At 45.8% G+C, this 27,534-nt stretch overlaps 1 protein-coding gene across 6 annotated transcripts; it reads left to right on the top strand.

The window, feature by feature from the left end:
- SEPTIN6 (septin 6) lies at positions 1–27,131 on the top strand. 6 transcript variants are annotated; one of them, XM_088173228.1, is made up of 11 exons: positions 1–134; positions 6,284–6,398; positions 13,396–13,591; positions 14,732–14,918; positions 15,137–15,298; positions 17,650–17,746; positions 18,012–18,180; positions 19,108–19,240; positions 19,900–20,090; positions 21,954–21,997; positions 23,715–24,722. In XM_088173228.1, the coding sequence occupies exons 1-10, from the start codon at positions 108–110 to the stop codon at positions 21,955–21,957; spliced, it is 1,281 nt and encodes a 426-aa protein (XP_088029354.1). In that variant the 5' UTR covers positions 1–107; the 3' UTR covers positions 21,958–21,997; positions 23,715–24,722. The 6 variants fall into 6 exon arrangements, with proteins under 6 accessions (XP_088029354.1, XP_014742234.1, XP_014742228.1 ...); XM_014886748.2 differs by lacking the exons at positions 21,954–21,997; positions 23,715–24,722 and adding an exon at positions 26,209–27,131; XM_014886742.2 differs by lacking the exons at positions 21,954–21,997; positions 23,715–24,722 and adding an exon at positions 24,778–27,131.
- The last annotated feature ends 403 nt before the right edge of the window (positions 27,132–27,534 follow it).

Raw genomic sequence — 27,534 nt, 5'->3', positions numbered from 1 at the left:
GGCAGGGCGGGCTCGGGGGCGCGGCGGGGCCCCCCCGCGCGGTGCCGCGGTGGGCGCGCCCGGAGCCGCCCGCAGGCCGGGGCGGAACGTGCGGCGCGCGGGCAGCGATGGCGGCGGCCGAGGTGGCGCGGCAGGTGCGGGCGGGCGCGGGGCCGCCGCATCGCGGGGGCTGGGCGGCACCGGGGCGGGGGGCCGGGACCGGGCAGCGCCGGGGTGGTGGGCGGGAGAGCCGGGCGCAGCCGGGGCGGCGGGGCCGGATCAGGGGGCGCCGGGCGGGCTGCGAGGTCACCGGCCTGGGGCCTCCCGCGGGTTCTGAGACTCGGTTCGGAGCGGCAGCGGCTCCTGGAGGGTCAGGCTTTGGGGGCCGACCCGAGGGGAGCTGAGGCTACCTGAGGTGGAGGATGTTGGGGTTGCCCCCCCCGCTGCAACCCGGCCCGGCGACCTTGGGCTGCCCGCATCGCGGGGGGCCGGGGGCCCTGCCCCGCTGGTGCCCCCGGGCCCGGCCGCGGCCGGACCTGCCGCACTGCCCGGGGCTGCCCGGGCTGCAGCGCTGGGGAGGCCTGGCCGTGCATCCCTTACCCGGGTCTGGGGCCCCCTCGCCGGTCCAGGGCACGGCAATGGCATCCTTGTTTCTGCGGGGATGCTGCTCTACTCCCAAAGAAACCATCAGCCCATGTTCGGTAGTGCGTGATGCGGGAAAGGAAGGTTTCCAGTCTGGCACCGTGTGCCGCGGAGGAGCGGTGGGACCCAAGCACCAGCACCGTGTCCCCGCTGCGCTTTGTCCCCGAGGGTTCCCGGTAGTGTCCCCGGCTGCCACCGGCCGCCTAGCGCGGCACAAGATCCCTGTGTGTCTGCGGAGAATTATCCAGAAGAGGAGCAGAGGGAGTCGAGCCACCTCTGCGTTTGTCAGAGGAACGCTAAGGAAGCATGTGTAACGCGTTTGCATGTGGAAGGGTTTTGTCTGTGGTTTCATGGGCTTCCAACTTTCATGTCCATGTGTTAATACAGAAGTAATACTTGAGGTGAATGCTTTCCGATTTTGTCTTCAAAGCAGTATGTTTTAGTATGGACCCAGTCTTGCTGAATGGGTAGACCTAGCCATTCCTTGCCAGTTTGTGATGTTATTTCCTCCTGGACATAGCCATTGCCTTGTATGTGACTGCCAAAATATGTGAAGTGACTCAATTGCTCCCTTGTCTTTTAAAGAAATTGGGCCCTATGCTTTCCTAAGATAATGTACAGGAGTTTGAGACATCTGCTTGTGGCCTGGAATGAATTTATGATACTGCACAGCCTTGCTTTGGAGGCAAAAGGGAAAGCTGGCTGTGAGACAGACTTGAAATTAGTGTGCTGCAAATTGAAAATGTCCTTTTACAAACAGATAACTTGTCAGCCAAGTCTCGGGCACCTGGTCATGTCTGGTTCGTGGAGCAGTCAGCTGTAATGTCCTGGTGGTGCAGAGAGCTCTGTGTGTGCCAACAGGGTTAAAAGTGTGAGAGTTGGGACTGGGTTTGTGGAGGAGCTGGGTTAGCACCCTACCATTGTCCCAGAGAGCCCTTGATCAAGCCCACACTTACTGCAGGGGATGGTTGGTGAAGCCTCCTTCTCCCCTGGTGGGCAGGGTGGCTTTGTCACCACCAAGCTGAGCCCCTTCTCCTGTCCTCTGCCAGCAGGGAGGATGAGTGCAGAGCACTGGCTTGCCAGGCACTGTCCAATTCTCAGTCTCCAGTAGAGGTCAGAAAAATTGTTGTGACTGCTGATAGTGATATGTATCTTTTAAATGCTGGAGGAGACTTCTCCTGGGAGTGTATCCAAACTGCGTGGCGTTTCTGCAGCCTTTTGTCAGGGACATAAAGAAGTGTAATCTTAAGAGCTGTCGGAATTGAGATTTCGGAAGCACTTGACTGTTTGTGAATGTTGAATGGCTGAGTGATGCAGTGCGTCTGGAGAGGGTGGTTGATGGTCAGGACCTTTGGTGAGACACTTCTTGCTTTCCATGGGGCCTGATTCAAAACTATTTCCCTCCCACTTTTCTGGTGTTTATCTTTTATATTCTTGATGATCTTTTATCAGCTGAGCAAAGAAAAATAATACAAAGTCTTTAGACTAGACTTTACATTCCTGATTAACATTTATCTCGTGGAGGATGTTTATGCTGTCTGCTGATAGTTCTTTCATTATATAGGAGAATTACATACTTGTACAAGTGAGAAATAATTGGTACAAGTGTTGCTCTAATTTGCTATTTAATCAGAACCAAATGCAGTCTGGGGAAGAGAATGCCATAATACCAAGGTCATGAGAAGGGATCTGATGTTGTTCTGACTTAAAGACGATGTGAAAAACCGTGGTGTGGAAACCTGAGTTCAAGTTCTGCCTTGCTTTACTATTTGCCATTTGACTTCCTGTGCAAGAGTTGTTTCAGGTTTGGAGGTTAAGCCCCCAGGTCTCAGCATTAAGGGCAGCAGAGGGGCAGGAGGTGGCTGCTGTGAACACTGGCAGCGGTGCTGAAGCTCTGTGAGTGTTGCTTTATTTGGTTTTGTTGCAGGATGGTGCTGCTATGTTTGTTGCAGCTGTTTGGAAATCTTTCTAAGGGAGTCTCCAAGTCCTCAGGGTTTGAAGTGATTCTCATTTGGGAAGAGGTGAGAAATTGTGTCAGAAGTACTAAGTGTCAGCTGTCAGTGTGCTGAGCAGAAACACTCAACTAGATGGAGCATTGTACTGCAGCCTCTGAGAGCAGTTTTATGCTGTGTGGGCCTCATTTGGACACTGAGTCCCTTGGGTTCAGAGCTGTAACATTCTTTATTTTCTTTGCTGTGCCCTACCTGAGTATCACCAAGTGTAGGCTTTGCCTTTGCCATGGTATTCTTTCCCATTCCTTTAGACCTGGCCACAGACAGTCCTGAATATGCAGTGCTGACATTTGCAATGGCAGCACCACTGCGTGTGTTCTGCTTTATCTCCACAAAGAGCCAGCAGCCTCTCGGGGTCAGAGGACATCGGGAGGTGACAGTGCTGTACCTGCTTGTCGTGCTAAGCAGATCAGGGCACAGATGTGCATTCAGCAAGATTTTCCGCTAATCGTTTTTCATCCCAGGGACCCTGGAGTCATTCAAACACCTGAAGACTAAATCTTGCCCCTTTAATGTAAACTAATAGTTAATGTATGGTGCTTTCAGGCTTGGGGTCATTCATTATAATATCTTTGCATTTTCCATATGATTCGGATAGTTTTCTGTAAGAATTAGAGTAGGTAGTGGTGGCTTCTGTGTCATGGAGAAGCCCTTACAAAAGGCTGTATAAATCCTTCTAAAAAAGGAAGAAGTGAAATAGCTTCTCCAAGTGGCTGCTCCTTACTCTCCTTACTTTCGCTTTGCAATAGCCCTGCCTAATAATACAGCAAGAGAGTGTGTTGCTCTTTTTGTTCTTTTAAGCTTGTTTATGACAAACATGCTTCACTTCCTCCCAAGCAACAACAGCCCATTCTGTCTAGGCAGAGGGTCACTTTGTGTATATGGGGAAAAAAAAGGCATCTGGTATCTTGGTGTGGTGCCAGTGTTCACACTGGCTTTCCAGAGATTCCATCTTTGTTCCAAGAAGATGTAACCTTAAAATAGAGAGTACAAAGGACTCTCAGCCATCCAGTGCTCACTGATGCTCCTGGAAAAAGCTTTCATGCATACAGTAATTAAACTTTACTTACCTTGTTGGTACCTCTTTATATGTTTTAAATTTGATGTGTTTTGGAGGATGAATGATGGAAGACAGTCTTGAGCACCTTATCAGCAAAAAGCTTATAAGCTTAACATATTCTCCTTCAGAGTTGAACAAGGGGATCCAAACCTACATTTAATGTACACCCTGGATGACTAATCAGTGTGTTCATATGTTGTTTATGATGATGCTGTTTATATATAGCAGTGCTCTGGTACAGAGACACCACTTGATGCTTGAAGACTGGTGGCTTGCACTGTTTCTTGGTGCATCAGACAGAAAATGTTTCTTTTCTCTCCACTGGTTTGCTAATTGCTGTCAACTTTGTGATGTGTGTCAAAACCAGACTGATCTTAAAACGTTATTTCTTGGTTTTTTTTCTGCTGCATCCAATCTGTTGGTGCCTTGGCCAAGGAGACTGTAGATTTTTAGGCAGAGTAGCACAATATACCTTATGGCTGCATACTTAACATGGAGGCTTAGCTGCTGTGACTGGAAAACACATTTTGCAGTAGTTGTTTCCTGGCCTGTACCAGATGTGAAGTGTGGTTTAACTGCGTTGTAAAACCACAGGTGACTAGAAAAAGAACCTACAGGAAATGACTTGCAGGCTGAATTCTGTGTGATGGTAAATACCTCCTCTTAGGTGAAAGTGGCTTAACTTCTACCATTTATTTTGTTCCATCTGGATCACACTTATATTTAGGGATGAGGGGATGATTTGTTCTTAATGAGAGCCCACACTCCTGCCCACGCTTCCTGGGGAGAGTAGTGTTCAAGCAGTCTTCCAGAGGTGTAGTTTTAAGGCTGAATATTAAAAATACACTTGATATTTCTCCTTCCCCAGGAGCCGTCTGCTGGTGGTTCTCTCTTGTGCCTTTGTGGACTCTGTCCCCACCTCTGTCCTTCACCAGCCCGTGGGGTGCAGCTCCAGCACTGCCATGCGATTCCCCAGTGCTGGAGTTCTGTTTTGGTGAATGCAGTTTAGGAGAGTTTGAGTGTGTTGACAAAATCTGTGTGTCTGATGGTCTCATTTTCTTCTGCTTTAGCTGATTCTACATTATTGGACTTCATTATCAGTAGGCAAAACTAGAATCTGCTGGGGAGGCTGAGTGCCTTCCTCATATGTCATTAGGAGGGAAGGTGCTCGGAAATTAATGAAGCACCATATTTGGTGAACATCTTGTCAGGAAGAGTCAGACTAATACACAAAATATGGCTAAGGGGAAACATATTTACACATCACAGACTGGTAAATATGGTTAATGATTGAAATGTATTTGGAGACTCATATCTAAAAAAAACAAAACAAGCCTACAACAGCAAAGCAGTAACAAAACAAGAAATCATACTGACGGGCTACTGTAGTAAATGTACTCCTTGGGGATGTTTTCCCAGCCTAAAATACCAGTGCCATTAGCAGAAGAGGGAAAACCAGTATGCCTGTCCCTATAAACAGGCTTTCAAGATATGTGAAAGCATGATTGTGAAAAAATAAATTCAAAATCACACCCTATAAACTACTGCCTTTTGGCTGTAGTATTTTTTGCAAACTGATGGAAAGCTAGAGGGGAACTTTCTGATTTTCACACTAAAATACATTTTTAAGAAAAGCCTTTGCTTCAGAGAGGGAAATAACATTTTTGAGGCTGCAGGAGGACAACTTTCCAGTACACACCAGTACAGGGGTGCAGCACTGACTCTTCATTTTGCCTTGTGCCATTTCTGAGGCTAAACCTCCCCGTGTCGTGTTTTATGTCAGCTGGGCAGGGTTGGGACCCAGCATGCCTTGGCACAGACTGGGCAGGTGAAAATTTCTGACCCCCCTCCCAAAGCTCGTGGATGTTCTGGACATGGAGCACCGCATGTTCTGCTTGGCTGGGGAGACCAGATCAGTGATGCTGAGCGCAGGAGAGAGCAGGGTGCAGGAGCAGCTTCTCAGGAAGTCCTTTGGGTGGCTGGGCAGGAGCAGCCCTTGCCCCCAGCAGGAGGTTTGGGTGCCTCCACTCGTGGCAGGTTCCTTCAGGCCTATAGGGTTATGAGCAGCTCAGTTCTGGACACTTCTCTGCTTTGTTTTCCTGTAGGTACAGTTTTTCCTACTGCTTCTAGCTAGTTTCTATAATTGCAACTGTGAATGGGAATTACACGTGAGTTCCAATTCACATAAAGTGAATGGTAATAGGCTTGTAGGAGGTAGTATCATAAATACATTGCACAGAGGATTCTTTTTGTTTTCAGTGTAAGGTGAGATTTGAGTTTCCACATATTTTTTGAAGAAACAAGTATTTTTCACCTCTTTATTTCAGCAGCTGTGTTTGTGTACATGTTTTGCACAATTTAGTGTTGTTCTGTCAGGGCTACCTACCTTTAGATGTTTGGCAAATTAAATGTTTTATTTGTGCCTCCTGGAATTGTTTTAGAGAAGAGTGAAGCATGCTGACATGATTGACAGATCTGTGAAAATCTCTGCTGGGACTGTGCAATTGATTCCACTTGGGAGGTCTTAAAGGTTTATACAGAGAAATGTATTTGCTTGAAAATGACATAACTCTATTTCATTCTATTTCAGGGTGAAGGCTGTCGTACTGTCCCACTTTCTGGACACGTAGGATTTGATAGTTTGCCTGACCAGCTGGTTAATAAGTCAGTTAATCATGGGTTTTGTTTCAACATCCTGTGTGTGGGTGAGTATTTCCATTTTGGGAAGTTCTCTTGCTGAAGTTTTCTGCAGCTGGATGTAGCCTTGTAGCTTACAGCACCAACAAGGTAGCTTTGATTTAAATTTCCCCAACTGTTCTATTTTCAGTAACAAGATTTACTGGTGCTCTGGGAAATCCCCACTGGGGTTGTGCAGTATGGCATTTTACCAAGCAGTGTAATAAAATGCCTAAAATCACAGGCTGTTATTATGATCTTTCTTTTCCTCATATGTTTGAATTTCACATTTTTAAAAGAAATAGGTCCACATGCCAGAATACTTTGTTATGAGGTCTTGTTTGGTTAAGTATTGAATTATTATTGTGATTATTATAATTATTTTAACAAAATACTAGTCATGTTCCTCTTAAATCACTAAAAGCTATTTTTTCTCCTCCCTTCTGTGCATACTTGAATTAAGATAGTGTCTGGCCAAGCCTTAACTCTTCTGACAATTATCCAAGCTGCCATGTGGTGTGGATCACAGCTGGGGCCTGGCACTGTAGCAGGACTTGGTGTCTGTCCCTGCAGCCAATCTCACAGGTCTTCCCCAGGGTTAGGATTCTAAATAATCCCTTCTCTTTGGTAACAGAAGTAAAGCTCTGTATGGCTTTGGTGCCATAGTTTGGGAAGGTGAATTAGGAAATTAAAAATAGACAATTAATAGTTGTCAGATGGGTTTGCTGCTGCCAGTGCCCTGCCTCTGGTAGCAGGAGGTTATTGCATGGCCATGGATGCTTGGACTAGCCCTGTCTGCAGATGATCCCAGCAGTGCCTGGTGTGACAGAGAGGAGAGCAGCAGCTGTGGATACCTCCTGGAGACTTAGCTGGTGGTCAGTTCTGCATGCACACTGAGGTTTTCTGTCCTCTCCCATGAGAGATGCAGCTCATGGTATGGACCTGGTGTTTGCCCAGAACAGGGTTAATTCTGAAACGAGAGTAGTAGAGCAAGGAGAGTAGAGCTGAGCCCTGTTAAATGGAGCTGAGAAGACAATTTTCCTTACAACCTCATTCCTGTGAGATTTTAAACTTTGCTGACAAGTGGAGGTCACTGTCAGGCTGAGTCTCTGGTGATTTCCACATTACATGAATGTGATATGACCTAAGGAAACTCCTGTCCCCACAACTGAAGTCTAAAAGTGTTCCCTTTTCCACTTACTAGGCTGCAGTGTTTTTTTACAAGTTCTAGGTGTAGCAGTGGGTGCCACCCGTAGTTATATCTTCACTTTGATGTGTGGAGAGGAGCTGAATGCCTGTGCTTTCCTCTTTGCAGAGCAGAAATGGAATGCATTAATTGCTCACCAAGATCAATGTACATTAGTTACTAATGTCAGTTTTTTATGAATAATAATAACACAATCTTGAAATAAAGAAACTTTATAGAAAAATATAATAAACTTCATGATAAAAAGATTTGCAGATCTTTGCCCCCACACTTAAACAACCTGGAAAAAGAAAGCAAAAATTCCCAGTGTTCATGTGTCATTTATTCCATTCCATTGGATTTCACTTTTACAGCAGAATTTGGGATGAAAAGCTGAAAGAACAAGGAAGCAAATGAAGATTGGATGAGGATCCCACAGACAGCCCACTAGGCATGACAGAAAGGCACGTCATTGCCCCCCATTTTTCAGCTCTGTGTGGCATGTGTTGGAGGAAAAATCCAGTGATAATTCTACTCTGTGTCATACTGGATCTGAGCCACCAATTCCTCCAGCTCTTGCTGGAGAAGCCAAGGAAAGCTTCAGAAATGACTCTCAGCAGCATGTCCAGAATGGAGCAGTTTTTAGCTCTTCTCATGCTGAAAGCTCTCTCCCCTGTGAGACTAGAGCCAAAGCTAGAATAAATGAGAAAACCTCTCGTTAGTTGTTAGGGGTTGCAGATGGTTGCTTTGATCTTTTATTTCTCAGCACAACCGTTTTCTTCCTAATCTTACGTAATAAATTTTTAGTTGCCTCTCTGATCAGTGCAAAGGCTGGAGAAGTGTTTAATGACTGAGACTTTCTGTGCTGACTGTTTCTCAGTGTGATAGGGGAAAAAGAAGAGGAACAGGCTGCTGTTTTTTTATGTAAACTTTCTCAGTTTTTGCCAGGATAAATTGTAATTGCATTAAACTAGTATCCCAACTTAAGCAGGATTTCGCCCCTTCCTCTCTCCCAGGATTTGCTGGGAATTTGTTCTAACTGGCCTATTCAGTGCAGTGAGAAGGGCTGTTTTGTGGCAGAAATACTTCACTTTCCCCTGGGACTGTACCAAGGCTGTTTGAGGTCTCTCACTCCAAAAGAGTGAGCCTGTGATGGGCAAGAGTTCTCACCTTGGAGGAGGGAGGGATGTGCACAGGATTCCTGGTGCTCTCCAGCAGGCAGCATTCTGGGGTGATGAGCTGTACAGCCTGGAAATTGTCCAGTGGTTGTTTCTGTGGTCACTGGTGCAACCAACTGAGGAGAGAACAGTTTCTCTAATCAAAAAGCCATCTGTCTCCTCAGCCTTCTCCTGCCCTGTGCCACTGGTGCCCTGGGGTGGATGCTGGGAGCTGGGTGCTCCTCTAAGGTGGTGTTTCAGTGTGTTTTGTGAGCCCTTGTTGCCCTCCTTGTCCCTGCAGCCCAGCCTTTGCCTTGCAGTGGGGAATTGTTTCAGCATGCCTGTCAGATGAAACAAACTATTTTTCCCTCTCTCCTTGAGACGTGGCCTTATCAGTCTGAGTTGCCTCAGGGCTTGTCTCAACAAACCTGCTACATTGGATTAGCTCCCATTTCTGCACATGAAAAGGTTGTGCATGCATATACATTTTATTTAAAATTGAATTATTTGATATCTGGAGTCACGGTTGTTAATCTTGTGAAGGACAGGTGCTGCTTGCTCATGAAAGGAAGCTCTTGTGAAAGCTACTCCCTGCCTTTGAACAGGGAAATACTTCAAGCGCTCCTCTGTCCTCCCACAGAGTCGATTGATGAGGATATGATTGGGGCCTCTTAAATCCTGAGTATTGTGGGAAAGGGGGGCAGTGAGCAGTTGCTTGTTTCACTCAGCACATGCTAGGGAAAAGCAAATTAAATTTCCAGGCACAAAAAGAGGAGGTACAGCTTTTGTGGTGTATAATTCAGCTCACTGCTGCAGGTGCTTAGGATGCTAAAAGTTCTGTGAAAAGAAGTCATGAAAGGTCACTCAGCACAAAGATGCCTGTCTTGGTGTGGGAAGTTAGGAGCTTGTCCCAGCTCTAGTTTTACAAGCACTGCCACCACTGTTCCATCAGTGTGAGATTTGATGAAGCGCTTCCATAGAGCAGTGAAGGTACCACGTGCATGTGCAGTTGGAGCAGGGACCGTGTCTCAGGAGAAGGAGAGGATGTGTGGGGAGCCCAGCACAGCCAGGCTGTTGGGCGTTAAGAGTAGATGGTGCTTTCTGATCACTGATGTAGGGCTGTTAGATCACTGATGTAGGGCTGTTACATGTCCAGAACCTGCGGTGGTGGGTCTGGCAATTTTTTTTTTTAATGACCTTGGAAACTGTCAGACTTAAGAGCAAAACTCCATTCCGTGATGAAAGGTACAACACTCAAGCTTTTCCATTGCTGTCACATCTTCCTGGTGCAGAACTCTACCAGTAAAGGTCACTCTCCCTGTCCTGTCCTCCCCACAGCGCTTTGTTAGCCCTGTTTGGGGACAGCAGACCACTGTTGAGTTGCATAATCCCTAAGTATGGTTTTGGAGATCAAATCCCATGTGTCCATAAGCCTGACATCAGGAAATAATCTCCCTGCCAGGGATGCCTCTCACTCGGTTTGTGTACACTGCTGTTTTTTCAAAGTAATTCTGTCTCTTTTAATCCCTGTTCATCATTTCTGTTTTCTGGGGAAGATTCCAGTGCCACTGGCTGGAACAACACAGACCATTTGTCCATTTTATCAGGCTGTCTGTTCCATCTGGACTTCTATCCTTAAAAGAAGCAGTTGGCACCACTCACATCTTCCAGCCAGCAAAAAGTTGCCTCTGTGTGAGGCAGAAACTCCCAGAAGATTCAGAAATTCTTCCTTCTGTTGTTTTGGCCTTCAAAATAGCACTGCTCCCTCTCTCTGCTCATATTTAACACAGCAGAATACTTTGTTAGAGGCTTTAGTCTTTTACCGTTTCATGTCACTCTGTCAGTGTTAACATTCTTTCAGCTGAGTCTTTCCTCTTTTCTCCATCTTCCCTGTCAGGCTTTAATTCTGTGTCAAGTCAATGGAGTTACACAGTGCAGGGACAGGGGTATCTGCTGTAAATGTAAATTTGGGAGTGCAGACTTCATATGAGATTCCATGTTAGTGCCTGGATGTTTTATGAAGGTGTTTGGATGGGCAACTCTCACCTGTGGAAAAATGCCACAGTTCCAATTTTCCTTACAGAAGGAATCTTTTTAAGGAATCTTTTCCTTACAAAAGGAAAAACTCAGTGTTTGAGTTCAAAGTTGCCATTACTGGCCCTATGTAGCTGGCATGAGGTGCAGTGTAAAAGCATGTTCTGCATCTCTTAAACACTTCTCCTAGCCTCTCTGACAGTTAAAGTCACTCCTGCTGGGAAAGAACACTTTAGATGGATTTAAAGTAGGCAATGATTAAGAGGTTCAGGATGTGCTTAAAGAATAGTCTTGGCCTCATATGAACATCTTTCACCCAAAAGAAGGAGGGAGGCAGAAATGAGAGGTGACTTACAGGGTGCTGTGTGCCCTGAAGCCAGTGAGGTTTACAGATGACTTTGTGTATCCATTGCAGAGAGCAGCTCCCTGCCCTGGTCACTGCTGCTGCACCCCTGTCACCCTGTCCTGTAGCCTTGGAGCTGTGCCAGGGCCTGCCAGGCTGTGGGGCAGTGGCACAAGAGGAGGCTTTGCAGGACTGTGTGTGGATGATTTTCCTGCACTGCATGGCTGAGGGACTCCCTTATCCTGAGATATATTCCATCAGGGTTCCTGGCATTCACAGGCAAGCAGCCAACTCACTGCTCTGTCCCACCCATCCCTTGGCAGGGGCTTTGGAAATGTTGCAGCCTTCTCAGGCTGTTTAGATTTTTGTCTTTTTTTACACTGCTGTTTTCCTGGAATCCCTGAGAACGGCCTGGGAGGTCATACAGGCTGTTGGCTGTTAACTCTCAAAATCCCTGTCCAAACCATGGCAATGCTCTGGTCTGATTTGAGTACCTGCTCTGCATTGGGGGCAAATGGTCCCTGACAAGTCCCGACAATGAGATTCCCAGTCACTGAAGGGCTTGTTGGACCAGCTTATTCTTCCAGTGACAGAGGTAATCTTGTGCTTTGCTAGGTCTCCCTCTCTTGCTCTGGCCAGTGCTGTTGTGGGTACAGCTGATGCATTGAGGTAACACAAGGGACTGCAGCCACATTGGCTCCTGGTGCTGACTCCTTCTTCTCCCCTTTGGATTGATGCAAAGAGAAACTGCACTGGTGACTGTTCTGGCTGTAGTTGGTGTTGGTTGGTGATGGAGCACAAGCTCTCAGCTGGCTCCCAGGCAGTTCTGCAGTTCAAGGTGTACATTGACTTTGAAAAGTTAATGGATCTTGCTGCCTCTGGAAAGATACTGGATATGCCATCCTGGCAATCAGGGACTGCTCAGTTCCCAGAGCAGGGTATTTGGGGCTTGGAACTAGACAGTCTTCCTTCCAAACCATTCTATGATTTTATGATTCTATGTTTGCCTTGCTCTGCCGTGTACTTCAGCCCTGAGTGAGGAAAATCCCTTCTGAGGCCAGAACAGGAATTTGCCTGCTTTCAGGGGTGAGGCTTGGAGATTTGGACATTTGGACAGGGGAGGATGGGGAGGAGTTTCCTCTTTTTGAATTAGGCATTTCATGCAAGTTTGGATCTGCTACAGAGCTCTAAACCTACAAAAATAAAAAGCTCTTTTATTCTGAGCAAAGTGGGAAGATGGTGAAGTTGTTTTGGTTGGGAGCAGAGGGCTGGGGGAAGCAGGGGAATACTCTTGCAGCCAGACAGAAGTTTCCCTGTGGTCCCATAGCAGGCTGGAGGAGCAGCTTTCACAGAGGGTGGGGTTCGTCTGCTCCTGAAGTTTCTCCAAAAGCCGACTGGGCAGCTCAGAAACTGCTGTTTCCCCAAAACACAGCAGCCCTCACAAGGCAACAGACCAGACTGTGTAGGAAGTCAGATCCTGTGAGCTTGGAGAGCTGACTCTGTTGTCAGAGCCTGGTAAGGGAAGCTGCCCTGTGGAACGTGTGCACAGAGGGATTTGTTTTATTCTTCTGGGATGTATCTAAAACAAATTCAAGACTGGTCTCTGGGATTTGTCTCTTCCTTCCAGACAAGGAAATAGTTGCCTGTTGATAAATGAAAACCAAATAGCAGTTCAATACTGATAGAATATTGGCAGAATACTGACAATACTAACAGAACTTTTGGAAGCAGATTTTGCAATATTGTACAGCTTGTGTAGTCCCTAAGGTACAAAACCAGATATTATAGAAAATGCCCCCTCCCAGTGTAGAAGCCTGATTCTCCAGCTCGTTATGTGAAACCAACTGCACAACTTGCTGTGGGACTTGAACCAGCTCTCAGGGTTTTTGCACGGCAGGAAGCTATTTCTGTGGCTGCTTATTAGAGACATTGATCCTAGAGCAGCTTTTTTTTGGAAATGGCAGTAAGCCCCATTTCCTCTCCCACTTTTTAATGAAAACAGCATCTTCTGTAGCATAGTTGTGGGTTTAAGCAGGATCTGAACGATGCTTTCCCCTTTGCCTTTTCACCTCTTTCTTTTCATCTCTATTTTCTAATGACATTAAGGGCCATTAGACTGTGAAATGTAATTTGCCCAGAACACAGACCTCCCATTGTTCATGGCTTTCTGTTTACCAGACGCTCCCTTGGGAGCATGAGATCTGCTTTCATCTGCTACAATTTCACCCCTGTTAATGTTTGGAAGCTGAAAGACCAACCCATATTAATATTCAACAGAACGTTTCAACTCTCTTTTTCTCCAATAGGGGAAACTGGCCTTGGTAAGTCCACCCTCATGGACACCCTTTTCAACACCAAGTTTGAAGGTGACCCAGCATCTCACTCACAGCCTGGGGTCCAGCTGAAATCCAGTACCTATGACCTGCAGGAGAGCAATGTCAACCTCAAGCTGACTATTGTGAGCACAGTGGGCTTTGGGGATCAGATCAACAAAGAGGACAGGTGAGTGTGGGGGAGAGAGGCTATATTGTGATCTTTTCATTCTCCCTGTGCCCTAGTTGGGCCTGACTGCACTGGAGTTTTCCTGCTTGCTTTTTAGGAGTTGTCCTTGTCACCTCTTTGGGATGGGACAGGTAGAAGAGAGGACAGAGGCTCTGGAGTGTCAGCGCTGCTTCAGCTATAAAGCAGCTTTTCTCATGCTGTCAGAGCAATTTCTGCCCTGCTGGCAACCTTCTGCCCAAATTCATCTGGTGGGGAGACTGAAATGCTCCAGGGCATCTGGGCTTGTATTGGTTTGTGCTGACCTCAAGCTGCTGACCAAACCACTAGTTTGGTTTAGTGTCTGCTTGGCTTAATATCCATTTTGGCAGGGCTCTTCCATGGGAAGAACCAAGGAAGCATGATAAATGTGCAGTGAGATACCCTGGGGGAATGTCTCTGGCAGCTCAGATCCCAGAGTGGCTGGAGTGTGTTGGTTGAGGGATGTGCAGTTACACCAGACGGTCTCCAAGGTGCATCTCGACAGAGACGTTGCTGATGGGATTTGCTTTTTTGTGGATCTATTAGATATTTTTTTAAGTCTGTTTAAAATGTACTGATGTCCTTATTATGAGTCTGGCAGGCTCTGTATTTCAGAAGGCCTTGCAAGGCAATTGCAGGAATTTCCTGCCTCAGAGCACTGTGCAAAGCAGTACTGAATGAAGCTATGTCTTCCACCAGCAGCACTTGGGGCTGTGAGAACAGCAAGCCCTGAGTGTAAGCAAGGGTCACCCACTGCTGCAAGTGAGTCTACATTAGCCTTGTGTTAGAAAGTCTCCCACTCTTGCATTTCAAAATATGAGAGTCTGCTTTCCCTGGAGAGGATGGTATATCTGCTGTCCTCTGCTGAATCCCAGTACTGTGTTTTGACAAACAGGCTGCTAGTGTCTGATGTACGACTATGTCTCCTTGTCAGCAGTGCAACTTTAACATTTCTTACAGGTGGGGAGAAAGGGAGGTAGAGAGAATTGGTCTCAGAACATGGAAAATGGAAAGTAAAATCTATCAATAGCTTATTTCTTAAAAGCAAGCCAAGGGGAAATGTCGTATGTGTTTAGTTCTCTGACTGTGAGATGTATAGCTTTTTTTTTCCTTTCACCACAGCTATAAGCCCATCGTTGAGTTCATTGATGCTCAGTTTGAAGCCTACTTGCAAGAAGAACTGAAGATAAAAAGGGTCTTGCACAACTACCATGACACCCGGATCCACGCTTGCTTGTACTTCATTGCTCCCACAGGCCATTCTCTGAAATCCCTGGACTTGGTAACGATGAAGAAGCTTGACAGCAAGGTTGGCACAAGTAACTCTTACTGGGCAGATTTACTGTTTGCATAGTGGAAAGGCTGCTGCTTTTCCAGAGGATCTCTCCACCTTGAATAGCCCTTCTGGTGGAAATGACAGAGTAGGCAGATTTATTGAGCACTTACAAGTTTTTGAAGGTTGTATTACAGACTTAGAGAAACTCCCGGGAGCAAAGTTGATTACTTCATACCTCTGTTTTTTTCTAGGTGAATATCATTCCCATCATTGCCAAATCTGATGCCATTTCCAAGAGTGAGCTGACCAAGTTTAAAATTAAAATCACAAGTGAACTGGTCAGTAATGGGGTCCAGATCTACCAGTTCCCGACAGACGATGAATCAGTGGCAGAGATAAATGGGACAATGAATGTAAGTGACACGGTTCTTCCTCCTCTCCCAGAACAGCACTGTTAGTGTAGAGATTGGTGGCCCATATTGGAATGTTTCTTAAATCTACTTTCCCTTCTGTTTTGTGTCATAAAAACAGAGGATTTCACAAGAATCTCATCCTTGTAGTGTCATCCTAGGCTAGGAGAGCTTTGTGGTAGGCTGCTGCCTCTCTGGTGGGCTTTTCTAGTCAGCAAACGGGCTTTTAATATCCTCCTTGTCCTCGTGCTATCTGCTGAGGGCCATATAAGAAATCAGTGTTTAAACCCTTTTCAGCTCAAGAGATTGTCATTATTCTTGTCCTGTGGATCACCTGATGGCCTCCCACAAGGATCCTGTGTCAAGGAATTACACAGCTTAACCAGCAAGGTGTGAAAAGCACACAACTTGGGCCACACATACCTTGAGGTGCCTGCAGGTGCCCATTCTGGCTCTGGCCTTCCCAGCATCGTGGGTGCCTGGCTGTGGCTCCTTGAGGATAATGCAGGCTGTCCCTTGGCCCTTCTGGCAGCGCATCCTGACCATGGTCTCATTTTCCAGAGGTCTTTTCACAGGAAATCAAGTAGGGGAAGTTGATTGCTTTACTGCTGTGGATGTAGCAGAGGTCTAGCTGATGTTCATTTGTGCCACCTCTTGATTTAGTATTAATAGTTGTAGAGTGTTCTGGAGAGGCCTGAAAGAAACATGAATTTTGTCCTGATGTAGGAGCTGTCAGTGATGGTTTCCTGGTCAGAGCAGTTCAGTGTTAGTCTTTCTGAGGGTGGAAGTGAACCTCTGCTTGTCTTTCCTTTCAGCCATTTACTTTTCTCCTGGGAGGGAATTGCTATTTCGGGTTGCAGATGTTCTGGGTTGTGTCAGTCACTGCACAGACAAATCAACTCTTTAATCCTTTATTACAGTCAGAATTACCAGGTTTATGGGGACTGAGCAGGCCAGAATTTTGCAGGTCTAAAAAACTTGTATCCAAATACTGATATCATTAGAAACATAAGACAAATATTAGTCTTACTCTGTGTGTGTCCCATGTGAGAACAGGGGGCTGAGGGATAAGAGGAAGAGCCCATCTCTGTGAGCACTTGCTGGCAGTTTTGCTTTGTTTACAGTTTGACTGTATAAGCAACACTCAGAAAAACATCATCTCTGAAATCTTCTGCTTGTACCAGCTGTCATGAACTTGTCCAAGTTTTTGGATAACCTGTAGAATTCACTACCTGCTCTTCAGAGCAATCCAGGGTCACTGATCTTCCATATAGTTGGCTTCCTGAGGCTCCTTCAATTGTCCAGAATTTGGTGCACTTCAAAAGCTTTGCCTAACAAATGTCACTTCACAAAACTCAGCAGAAGAGGTTAGTGCAAAGAGCTGGGAACTCAAAGTGCTGAAGCTCTGCACTTGACTTCCTTGCAGCTTGGCATAATGCAGTATAGTTCCCAGGAGCAAGGGAGGTGGGGAGAAATCTCACAGAAGAATCCAGCAAAGTACAGTGGCAATGTCTGGGGGGTTTGCTTGGCTGCCTGAGTTTTAGAAATGAGAAGACTATAAGGTGAGATCTTCAGAGCCTAGATAGGTGTTGGGAGAGTTTCAGTTCCAGTTTTGCTGAGCTTGCACTGGGCAAGTCTCTTTTTGCCTTCTGCTGAGACATAGTCCTTACTAAAAAGTGACTGTTTCTGATTTCTGAGTTTCTGAAAAGAAAATCCCTCTTGTTCTTAGTCAGCCTTTGTATAATGTGGAGTGCATATATCAGCTTGAAGAGTGTGACCTTGGGTCACACTGGACACAGTGGCTGGGGACATGTTCAGCCCTTTCTCACCAGGGCAGAAGCAAGCAGGGAGGAAGGAGCTGTTACTCAGGGGGTGAAGGATGGACTTCCATCCCATGATCTGATGGAGCAAGGTGTCTTGTGCTCCAGCATGAGCTAGAGGAGTGGTGGGGGGGATAAAATCAAGAAGGCTCCAAGACCTCTTACTGCTTCTGTGCTTGTGCAGATGTTCTCCTCAGGCACGGCAAGCCCTGGGACAGCACCGCAGTCCGAGCCGCAGCACTCTGTTCCAGCTGTCACTCTGATGCTAGTCTTGCACTGGCTCATCTCACCTGAGACTCTGTGGCTGGGAGGATCAGCCAGGTAGAGGATATAGAGTGGTAGCACTAACAAGGTTTCCAAAAAAGGACCCACCCTGCTACCCCTTGTCTTGGACTAGTGGCCAGTGACTAGACTCCCTGAGATTAGCGTGTGCATAATGACTGTCTTGCTCAGTGGCTGTGCTCATCTCTGTGTGCTGGTGGGTCAGCCAGGTCTTGAGAGGGACTAACATGGATATCATTAAATGTGTTCCAGGCCCACTTGCCATTTGCAGTGATTGGGAGTACGGAGGAGCTGAAAATAGGAAACAAAATGATGAAAGCTCGTCAGTACCCTTGGGGCACAGTGCAGGGTGAGTTGAGCCCTGGGATTTTCATGGCATGAGTGGTGACACTTGTGCAAGGAGGTAGTGGGATTTCATAAAAGGAGCAAGGACCTGCTGGACTTGATTATCCATGGGGAATTGTCCTTTGTTAAATCCTTATGTCAGGCCTATAGTGCCAGTTTTCTCTGCTTGGAAGGGCTGTTAAACCTGTTGGAGGAGTAGACAATAGAGGAATGGGGGAAGAGATCTCATTTTCTGTCCCCATTTTCCTCCTTACCATGTCTTCTTACAGTGGAGAATGAAGCTCACTGTGACTTTGTGAAGCTGCGGGAGATGCTGATCCGTGTGAACATGGAAGACCTCCGTGAGCAGACCCACACACGCCACTATGAGCTCTACAGGCGATGTAAACTGGAAGAGATGGGTTTCAAGGACACTGATCCAGACAGCAAACCCTTCAGGTGAGATCCTGGGAGAGGCAGGAGACCTTAACAGAGGCATTGTTGGATAGAGGCGCTATGTGCTTGTGTATGTGTGTGTCCCTGGGGGAGCACAGAAAAAAACAGTGCAGCAAGAAAAACTACCAGGTCAGATAAATCCAGACTTCAGCAAAGGTCTGACTGGGAGAAGATGAAAATACAGGGAGGATGTGCAGGACTGACTGTGAATCTGCAAGTATGGGAGTAGAAACGTCTGCTGCAGAGAGACGGTGATGGCTATTTTGGGCTTGCCTAGAAACAGAGGCCACACAAAGTTAAAAGGGTAAAAGTGGATATATTTAACAAAGGGCCTTCAGGTACATTAAGGGCAGACAAAGCCTCCCTAAGAGGCTACACACAAAATGGACGATGGTCATGAGTTTTTCAGACAGATATAAGTTTTATATATTTACATATCAAGTGTTAATCCTCCAATTATGGCTTCAGGTTATCAAGTCATATACCCCCAGTTTGCTTCTCCCCAATTCGCTTTTGTTTATACTTTTTGGGGCCTGATGCTGTAGGCTGTCCTTGGATCTCAGGCCCAGAGGGATTGTTTTGTCTGACCAAAATGTGAAGACAGTTAACTAACACTTTATATGGAGTTTAGAATTATGCATTAATGCAGGACAGGAGTTGAAAAATATAAAGGCTAAAATCTTAAGGCATCATCAGTAGTGTTCCTCTGAACTAGTGTTTGTTGCCAGCTGGTTTCTTTGAATTGCCCAACATTCAACATACAGAGAAGTGCCAAAAATCATTGGATAAAGAAGACCTTGGGCATATGTGGGTGAGTGAGTAGCAAATGTGTTGTGTGTAAAGCAATAGTCATGGTGAGGGCCTGATTTCAGAGGATCAGGGAAAGCAGTTTGTCCCAATTCTTATCACTGGACTTTCCTTCCTTTTCAGCTTACAAGAAACTTACGAAGCCAAAAGAAATGAGTTTCTGGGAGAACTGCAGAAAAAGGAAGAGGCAATGAGACAGATGTTTGTCCAGAGGGTCAAGGAAAAAGAAGCAGAGTTGAAGGAGGCTGAAAAAGAGGTAAAGACTGAAGTACTTGTGTCTTCATGGCTGTGAGTGATAGATTCACTCCCAAGTAGGTAGTTATTGCCAAAGCGTTTTCTGCGGAGTGTGGTTTAGGACTTTCTTACCGAGAAGTCTGAGGTTTAACTTGGATGGGGATGTTAAGGTGTTCAGTCTGTAGGACAAAACTGAATCACAGTGCTTGTTATGTACAACTTACTGCACCAGGAAGGGGCCAGAGTCTTGATTCTAATGGAAGGTTGCAGTGTGGTGAAAGTCAAGGAGAGAAGAAGCCCATGAGATGAACTTTTTTTACAAAAAATACACCCATACAACTTTCTTAGGATTGTGAAAAATCCATTAATTTACTGACCTTTAAAGAGGAATAAGGCAAAGACCCCTGGAGATGGATTAGGGTTTTGTTTTACACTTATGCTCTCCCAATCCTCTGTTCTTAGTCTGCACAATGATGCATCATTAGAACACTGCCTGTTAGTTGTTGTGGAAGGAGGCTGTTCCCTGCCCTTTGGGCAGCGACAGCTCAGGAGCTAGAAGTGATGTGGAGACCAATGGAGATTCACAGGTTCAGATCTCAAGGGATCCTTCCATCTTCCTTTTTTCCTGTGAACAGAATATCTGGTAGTGCCATGTCCTGCTCACCTCTCCTTTCCCTTTAGCTGCATGAAAAGTTTGATCGCCTGAAGAAATTGCATCAGGATGAAAAGAAGAAGCTAGAGGATAAGAAGAAATCTCTGGATGATGAAGTAAATGCATTTAAACAAAGGAAGACAGCAGCTGAATTGCTTCAGTCACAGGCTCAACAGGCTGGAGGATCACAAACTCTTAAAAGGGATAAGGAAAGGAAAAAGTAAGTTGCTAAATCAGAGGTATTTGCTTTTTGGTAATGGTTCTCCTTTACTGTTTTTCTGCGTGTTCCTGTCTCCTTCCCAACATAGCCAGTCCTTATCAGGGGAAGGTTTGCAGCCAGGTTTAATCCCTAGTAAGGCTGAGCAGTATCTGCAACCATGTAATATTTACTGTCATCCTGAAGAGCAGGGAGCAGTACTAACCTCCCTCTTTATCTTCTGACAGCATAGGAGGGGATGAATTTGGTTTTATTCCCCAAGATTCCCTGCTCCTCCCTTGGTCTCTCAGTGCTTATGAAGAAGTGGAACCATACTAGCTGCCAAGGCTAGGGTGTGGGTAGCAGGGATGTCTCATTACCCTCAGAGAGGAGCATGTTCTCGCTCAGTTTCTTACTTGTTTAGGTTGAAAAGATTGTGGAAATTATTCACGGAGACTAACAGTCTTGAATTCCAGAACCTTCAGAATGTAAGATTGCAAAATGAGGGAACAGGTCATAGTAACTAGTTAGCACTAGTACTCTTCTCCCATCCTCAGTCAGCTTTTTGCCCTCCACAGAAACAGTGGGAGATACTGCATGGCTGTAGCAAGGGTTCCCCATGCCAGGGACTGGTGTGACAGGATCCAGCCCCTCATCAGGGTCTGGGACCTGGACTGTCTGCAGTGCCTGTGCCAGGCTCCTGGAGCTCTGCAGTTGCTCAAGAGCAACCAGCTGTACAGTGAAACAGATCTCCCAGCACTGAGCAGTTCCTTCCTTCTCACTGTGGTACATTTCCCAAAAGGAGTGCTGTGCCACCTGTGCAGATGTGCAGACAAACAGATTTGGTACCACTTCCATGATCCCCCCTCTGCACGGCCCTGGGGCAGTCCTTGCCTGCACTATGCAGTCTTAAGTGCATGAAGAAGTGCTGTTAAACTGGACAGTATGGGGCATGCCCAAAGTGCTGACAGCACTGTTTGTCAAGGAAAGAGCCTGTGACCATTAAGCTTGGGATCAAATGAGACAGTGGATAAAAAACTCAATTACAACAATGAGGTCCTGGTTGAGTCTTTTAGTTTAGACCTGAAGCTGCTTCAACATGAACATTCTTTTGTGATGGGCAATTAGTACTGCCCTTTTCTCACTCACCCATTCCTTTTTCCACTGCCTATTTTGATTTGTTCATTTAAATCACCTTCAGGGGGTTTTAATATCTTTTCATACTGAGGAGTCTGAGACTGACTGGGGAAAGACTACTCTCTCCAGCCTGGACTGTTTGAGGAATACCCAGCTGAGTTCTTTCATGCTTAGGGCCCTTAGACATCTGCTCACTCAGGACTACAGACTTCAGCCTTGAGATCAGTCAGGGTCAGAAATGTAGAAAAGGGGGGCAACAGCCCTATAGTATCAGCAATTAGTTGCTGTGGCCCAAGTCAAACTCGGTCCTTGAAGTGGTTCTCATCTCAGAACATCTCCTTGACACCAAGCATGGAAAAGCTTTGGTCCTTGTCAGTTAACGACACAGACAACTCCATGACACAGAGATAGGTCAGTGCTTCAGTAAGGCATGGGAAGATAATAGGAAGCCTCTTTTGCCTCTGTGCTAGAAATGGTGCTGTTTTCTTTGCTCTGTAACTTCCCGATTATCCTTAATAATGAATTTCAGTATTTAGATCATAGTTTTTTCTTAACAATCCATGAATTTTGCAAACTAGAGCTTAATTGTAGCTTGTTTACTACTGGCTGGCAGTACAATAACCTTTTTCTTTCACAGGTGACTTGTTTAAACCCAAGCTCTGTAATTTGCACTAATCATGACTCAGTTGATTTTTTTGTTGTTACATCATTATCATCATTATTAGGTCTTATATGTGTGCTGTTTTACAGTTAGCTGCTGTTTGGCTGCATGGTGCATGAGGCACATTGTCCTGGTAAGCGTCATTAACTAATAGAACCTCACAGTGGGATCAGTTACCTTTCTGAGAAAAGCAGACTGTGTGCAAGTCCTGAAGCTTATAAGTATTATCTCTGTCTTCCTCTGCTTTCACCCCCACTATATGTGCTCTACCAGTCACTCTCTATATGTGCAGTTGTAGAAAAAGTATGTAATTATCTTTAAAGATTCTGCAAAGTTAAATTCAGAGACTCAGGATAATATGGAACATAGAAGAATAAAGATTACGTCCTCTTCCTGTTAAATCTTCCCAGCACTTCATTGGCTCTTTATTCCATCTCTCTTAAAAATAAACTATATTCTTTAATCACACAGGCCATGTTGATACTATGGCAACAATTGCTATGGAGATGTGGGCATGATGATACAGCCCAGCTAGCCATGAAAATCTCTCTCTTTCCTCTCTCCTCCTTCCCTCCCACTCCTCCAAGCTGTAATGTTAACTTGTGATTACAGTGAGGGTGAAGGTAGATAAGACTAGTTTCTATCATCCTCATTAGGGTTATTAGTTAAACGGCTAATGACAGCTACTTACAGCTAGGTTGAGTGGGTTTAACTGAGCATTTTTAATTTGCTGGTGATTCTCTGGTGAGAGGAAGAGGAAACATCCCACAGGAATGTCTTTCTTCTTCACAGAGAACCAATACTCATTATCCAAGGCAAGCGTGACAGTGCCCTAGGCTGAGGTGCACTGGCCTCTCAGAGAAGGGACCCTATTGAAAATAAACTATAAAACACCCTAAAAACTCATCTTTGGGTCCACCCTTCCCTGCAGACAAAGCTAAGACTTGCATTCTCTCCTGGATAGTCCACACTAAATTATGGTCTACCCTTAAACTGGTAGAAGCTGATTCCAGGATTCCTTCCCTCTTAACTCCACCAAGGGAAATGGAAAAGCAAGTAAACATCATGCTGTCAGTGAGAGGCATTTGAATCTAAGTTAAATGGGACCTTCCACTTAACAGAAGAGCTTCAGAAGGGTCTTGCACTGACTCGAACTGGCGCTTGCAGTTGTCTTGAGCTGTCCAGTTGAATGAATGTCTCTGCTGCCAACAGTAACTGTAGAACAATGAAAAGAACAATTCTCTGCTTATCAGGCTCTGAATGTAGAAAAATAAGCTCAAAGAATAAATGTGTTCATTCTGGTGCTGAGTACGAAGGCACAGCTAAAGTGCAGTTAGAGTGAACATTACTGATTTTTGTTGGTTTTGGATTGCTTTTGGCAATCCTCACATAACTGTACACTGTTGTGTGCTGGGCTTTGAATCAAATGAAGTTCTTTGTTCCCACTACACAAATGCAGACAGTGCCTTTTTCAATGGGCATTTGTCATTGCTAAATTAAATATGTATATGTGGTACTTTTCCAGGATTTAGAAAAACACTCTCCATATTGATCCATAAAGTGTTCCAGGGCTTCACTGTTTTGCAAGGATACAAACAAGTCACAGTTGATGAGTCCTGTAGCTTGCAAAACTGTGAAAGGATTGTTTTAGAAAATAAATTTGGTTCATCCCACTGCTGAGTGTGTGTGTGTCTGCATAAAGCATGTTTTGTAGTCAGATTAAACCTTATTAACACTTAGCAACATTTTTTTTGTGTGTGTGCGTGCTCATTAGGAAAATTTGTATTTTTATTTTGGTTTTTGTCATTAATCCATAAAACCATTAACCTGCCTTTTTCTTTCATTTTCAGTTCGGGTTTCCTGTAGAACCTTTCCCTTGGCCCCAGAGGCGAATGCCCCACCCTCGGCTGTGCCATTGTGCCTGTTTGCTCACCTTTCCCATTGCTCCCCTCCTGTGCTCATCACTCGGGGTTAAACCAGAGTTCTTGGCCGCTGGGGTTGTTCTTGTGAGGGACCCTGCTGGCCAGAGGGGCTTGTGCCAGGTTCCTCCTGCCCCTTGGGCAGCAGCAAGACACCCACTGCTCCTGGGCGAGTGTCCCCTCTCCCCTGCTCAGCTTTTCCCTCGCTCCGTGCTGTCAGAGCTGCTTGGGGGGTGCATTTAGCTCCCAGTACTGCTGTGGGGTGGGATGTGCTGTCTCCAGAGACTGGCTGCCCTCTTCCCATGGTAATTTGCTGTTCCTAAGCCCTCATTATCCCCTGTGCTGCCATGTGTGACTCAAATAACTTTCAAGGACTTTTTGCAAAACTTGACATCCTCACAGGCATGGGCCTGAGTCCAAACCTCTAGTTCCCAGGCTTGAGGAAATCTCAAATTTGGATCCATGGTTTGCAACTAAGTGTTCTCTGAATGCTGCAGGGGTCATGAAGGATCTCTTGCCTGGTCTCCCTCTCAGTGTGCTGACCTGGATGCACATCCTGGATCCAATCTCAGGGAAAGCTGGTCACCTTGCTGTACAAATCAGTGTTTCTGAAGAAAGACGATGCTGTTTCATTGACTTTCTTCTCAGTGATTCCAACAATTTCTGGTTTTAATGCAAAAAAAAAATACTACCTTTATTTGTTTTTAATCTGGCATTTCTTTAGAACTGTACAGATGTTGACAGTTTTTTTTCTCATATTTTCTATTCAGCAAAAGCCTTGTTTTTATTGCAAGATTTGCACTAAAAAGGAGGGTGTTTTGCTCACTGGGCCAGGAGTTCACTCTGGCCAAGTGTAACTGTGGTTTGCATGCAAGTGTCTTCTCTCTGTATTTCTGTCTTGACTTTTGTTTTTAAATAAAGAGTTCATCAGACAGTGAATTCTGGTTAACATTTACTTCTTTTGTTTTTTGTTTTCTTTGCCCTTTTTTTACAGTAACCCATGGCTCTGTACTGAGTAATTACCCCTGAATACAATGGCCTGGAATGGACCTTCATTTACTTGTTAAATCGGAGGGTCTAATAAAACATGACAGCATTTCAGCTGTGACCTTTCCAGGGTGTTATCCTTGCTCTGTCCTATGTCCTCATTGTGATTCTGTCTTTACTATGTACTGGTGGTTATTGCTTTTATTAAACAATGTAAAATTAGTCATAACAAGGTTCTGGATGCTACAATTTTAAATCCTGCCTTATTTTTTTCCCTACAATTATGGATTCCCCTTTTTCCTGGTCTCATTCCACCCAGCTAAATAAGGTATATGGAAATAAGTTCTGTGAGTTATTTTTGCTGGCAAAATAACAGTGCAGTTTAAATATATTTATTGATTACATTAAAATGACAACAGCATCTTAGTTTAATTATCACATAGTTCAGAGATAAAACACTCTTTTCTCATTATATTGTGTCATTTTCATGACATCATCTGTCTTATTTCATTTGCTTTTATATTTTTCTTTTGCTAATTCATGCTATCTGAAGACTAGCATGTAAATCCTTGTTTCCGTTTCAGACTTGCTTGTTGTGGCCCCAGTCCTTCAGTTGCGCTGTGGGCGGGCTCAGTGCTCTGTATGTGGTGAATCCACACGTCCTGCCCCTGCTGAAAGATCAGATGAGTGCTGCCAGACAGCCTCCACTCACCCCCTCCAGATCCTGGGCTGTTAAAGATAAGCAGACATGAGGTCTGGCCCTGATAGGTGATGCTGTTTAGTGCTAGCTGCTGCTGAGGTTTTACCTGAGTGGGCGATGCCACAGGCTCAGGAGCAGTTTCAGCACACGGTCAGCCTGGCTCCTGCTCACAGCAGCAGCCCCAGGTCAAACCATGGCCTGGCCTCCTTTCCCAGCAGTCAAGGCAGTCCAAACTCTTGATTGCAATGTATTTTCTCAGATATTCTGTTTCACCATAAATACAGTTTCATTTCCCATGGAGTTCTTTGATTGCTTTGTGGTTTGCTTGGGATTTTTTTAGCAAGTTAAAATAATTTGAATATTTTCTTCTTCCTCTGCTTTTGAATGTTTCCCTGCTCCCAAAACTAGTCAATATTAACCTGTCAATGATTTCTAGGTCATGTGCTAAAAGGACAATTGAATATGACTTATTTTACATTACTGCAGGTCACTGTTCTTCCTGACCATTTGCCTTATTAGAATTATTTAAAGTTATGTGAAATCTTTTTAAATACTTTAAAGAAAAAAAGGTTTTTACTTGTGTGATTTCCCTGAAGTACTTGAGGTACCACAAGGAGGTTTCATCTCTCCTCTGTCAGCTGTTTCCATGTTGCATGTCCTTTTCTTGCTTTTTTAATGTCTTTCTCTTTTTTGCTAATCTTCTGTTTTTTCTCTTTTTTCCCCCTTTTCTCTCTGTAGCTTTTTTTAATCTGTCTTCGGCAGCTGCACTGTGTCTGAGGGAGAAGACTGCCACTTCTAGAAGAGTTTAAGGGTCTTGTGTCTGGGGAGGGGGGAACAAATCTTCAGTGTTAGTGTCTTGGAAAGAAGCTCTTTTACTGACTTGCATGATACTTAAAATTGAAGTGTCTTGTAATTTGTGTGACAAGACAGGGTGATGAGGGGGGAACTGATGACCTGGAATTTTGAAGAGCCGCAGAAATGTGATGTTGGGACTAATGATGTAGCGAATACATTTTCAAACGTTGTTATGGGCATATGTTTTTTCTAATGTTGTCTTTAATAATATAAATGTCATGGGCTTCCCTGAGGTGTGAAGCCTAAGGAATATTTTCAATATGCTGTTGTTTGATTGGTTTTGGAAACCATGCATTCAGAGTCAAAGGAAATATAAACATGGTGCAACTTGCTCTGTTGGCAGCCACGAAATATTTAATTTTATCAAAGAAATAAAGTAAGAACTCTGTGTTCTCACTGGTGTCCTCCTGTGTCTCACCATCCTGTTAAAAAGCCCCATTGGCTGGTGGACGTGAGTCAAGTGGTACTTTGTCTTTCCTAACTCCATTTCCTCTTGTTCTTTTAAGTTAGGAGAATCTGGCAGTGCCAGGGAGAGGCGGTACCGGGGCGGGTGTAAGGATGAATTCCGTGTCCCGGCGGTGCTGGAGCCGCCCGGGCACTGCTCGCCCCGCTGTGCTGCCCTTCCCGTGCCCCGCATGCTCCCCGAGCCACCGTCCCGTGCCGGCTTCGTTTCCTTTTTACAAATGCAAGTGCGTGAAAACGGCACCGCGTTCTGTGTTTACACGGCAAAATTGAGGAACCAGCACTGTTCCGCCTATTACCTTTCTAACTTTCATGTAAATTTTAAATAAAAAATATGAAAGCCAGCGCGGCTGCTGTGGTGTGTGTATGTGCTGCTCGCGGGGCCGGCGGCGCTGGGCCCGGCGCTCCGCACGGGCACGGGGAAGCCGAAGCCCGGCGAGGATGGCGGATCCCGATCCCGGCCCCGGCCAGCGCATCCTCGCGGGCAGGGCCGCCCTTGGGGCAACTGTGGCTGTTCGGTAAGGCCTGGGGCAGATCCCCGAGCCGCGAGGAGGGCGGGCACGGAGCGGAGCGGGGCCGTGGGGACCGTGGGTGCCTCGGGGACCGCTCCGGTCACGCCCCCTCAGGCCCCGCTCCCTCACGGGGCAGCCGCCGCCAGGGGGCGCTGAGGCCCGCGGCGCCGGCCCCGCCATGGCGGCTGTTTTCTCGCGGGATCTCGCGCGATCTTGACGCGCGGCCACGTGACGC

Source organism: Sturnus vulgaris, chromosome 14, assembly GCF_052056855.1.
Source record: "Sturnus vulgaris isolate bStuVul1 chromosome 14, bStuVul1.hap1, whole genome shotgun sequence".
Classification (NCBI taxonomy): Eukaryota; Metazoa; Chordata; class Aves; order Passeriformes; family Sturnidae; genus Sturnus; species Sturnus vulgaris.
The sequence above is the reverse complement of the archived record's forward strand: the minus strand, read 5'-3'. Positions and strand labels throughout refer to the sequence as shown.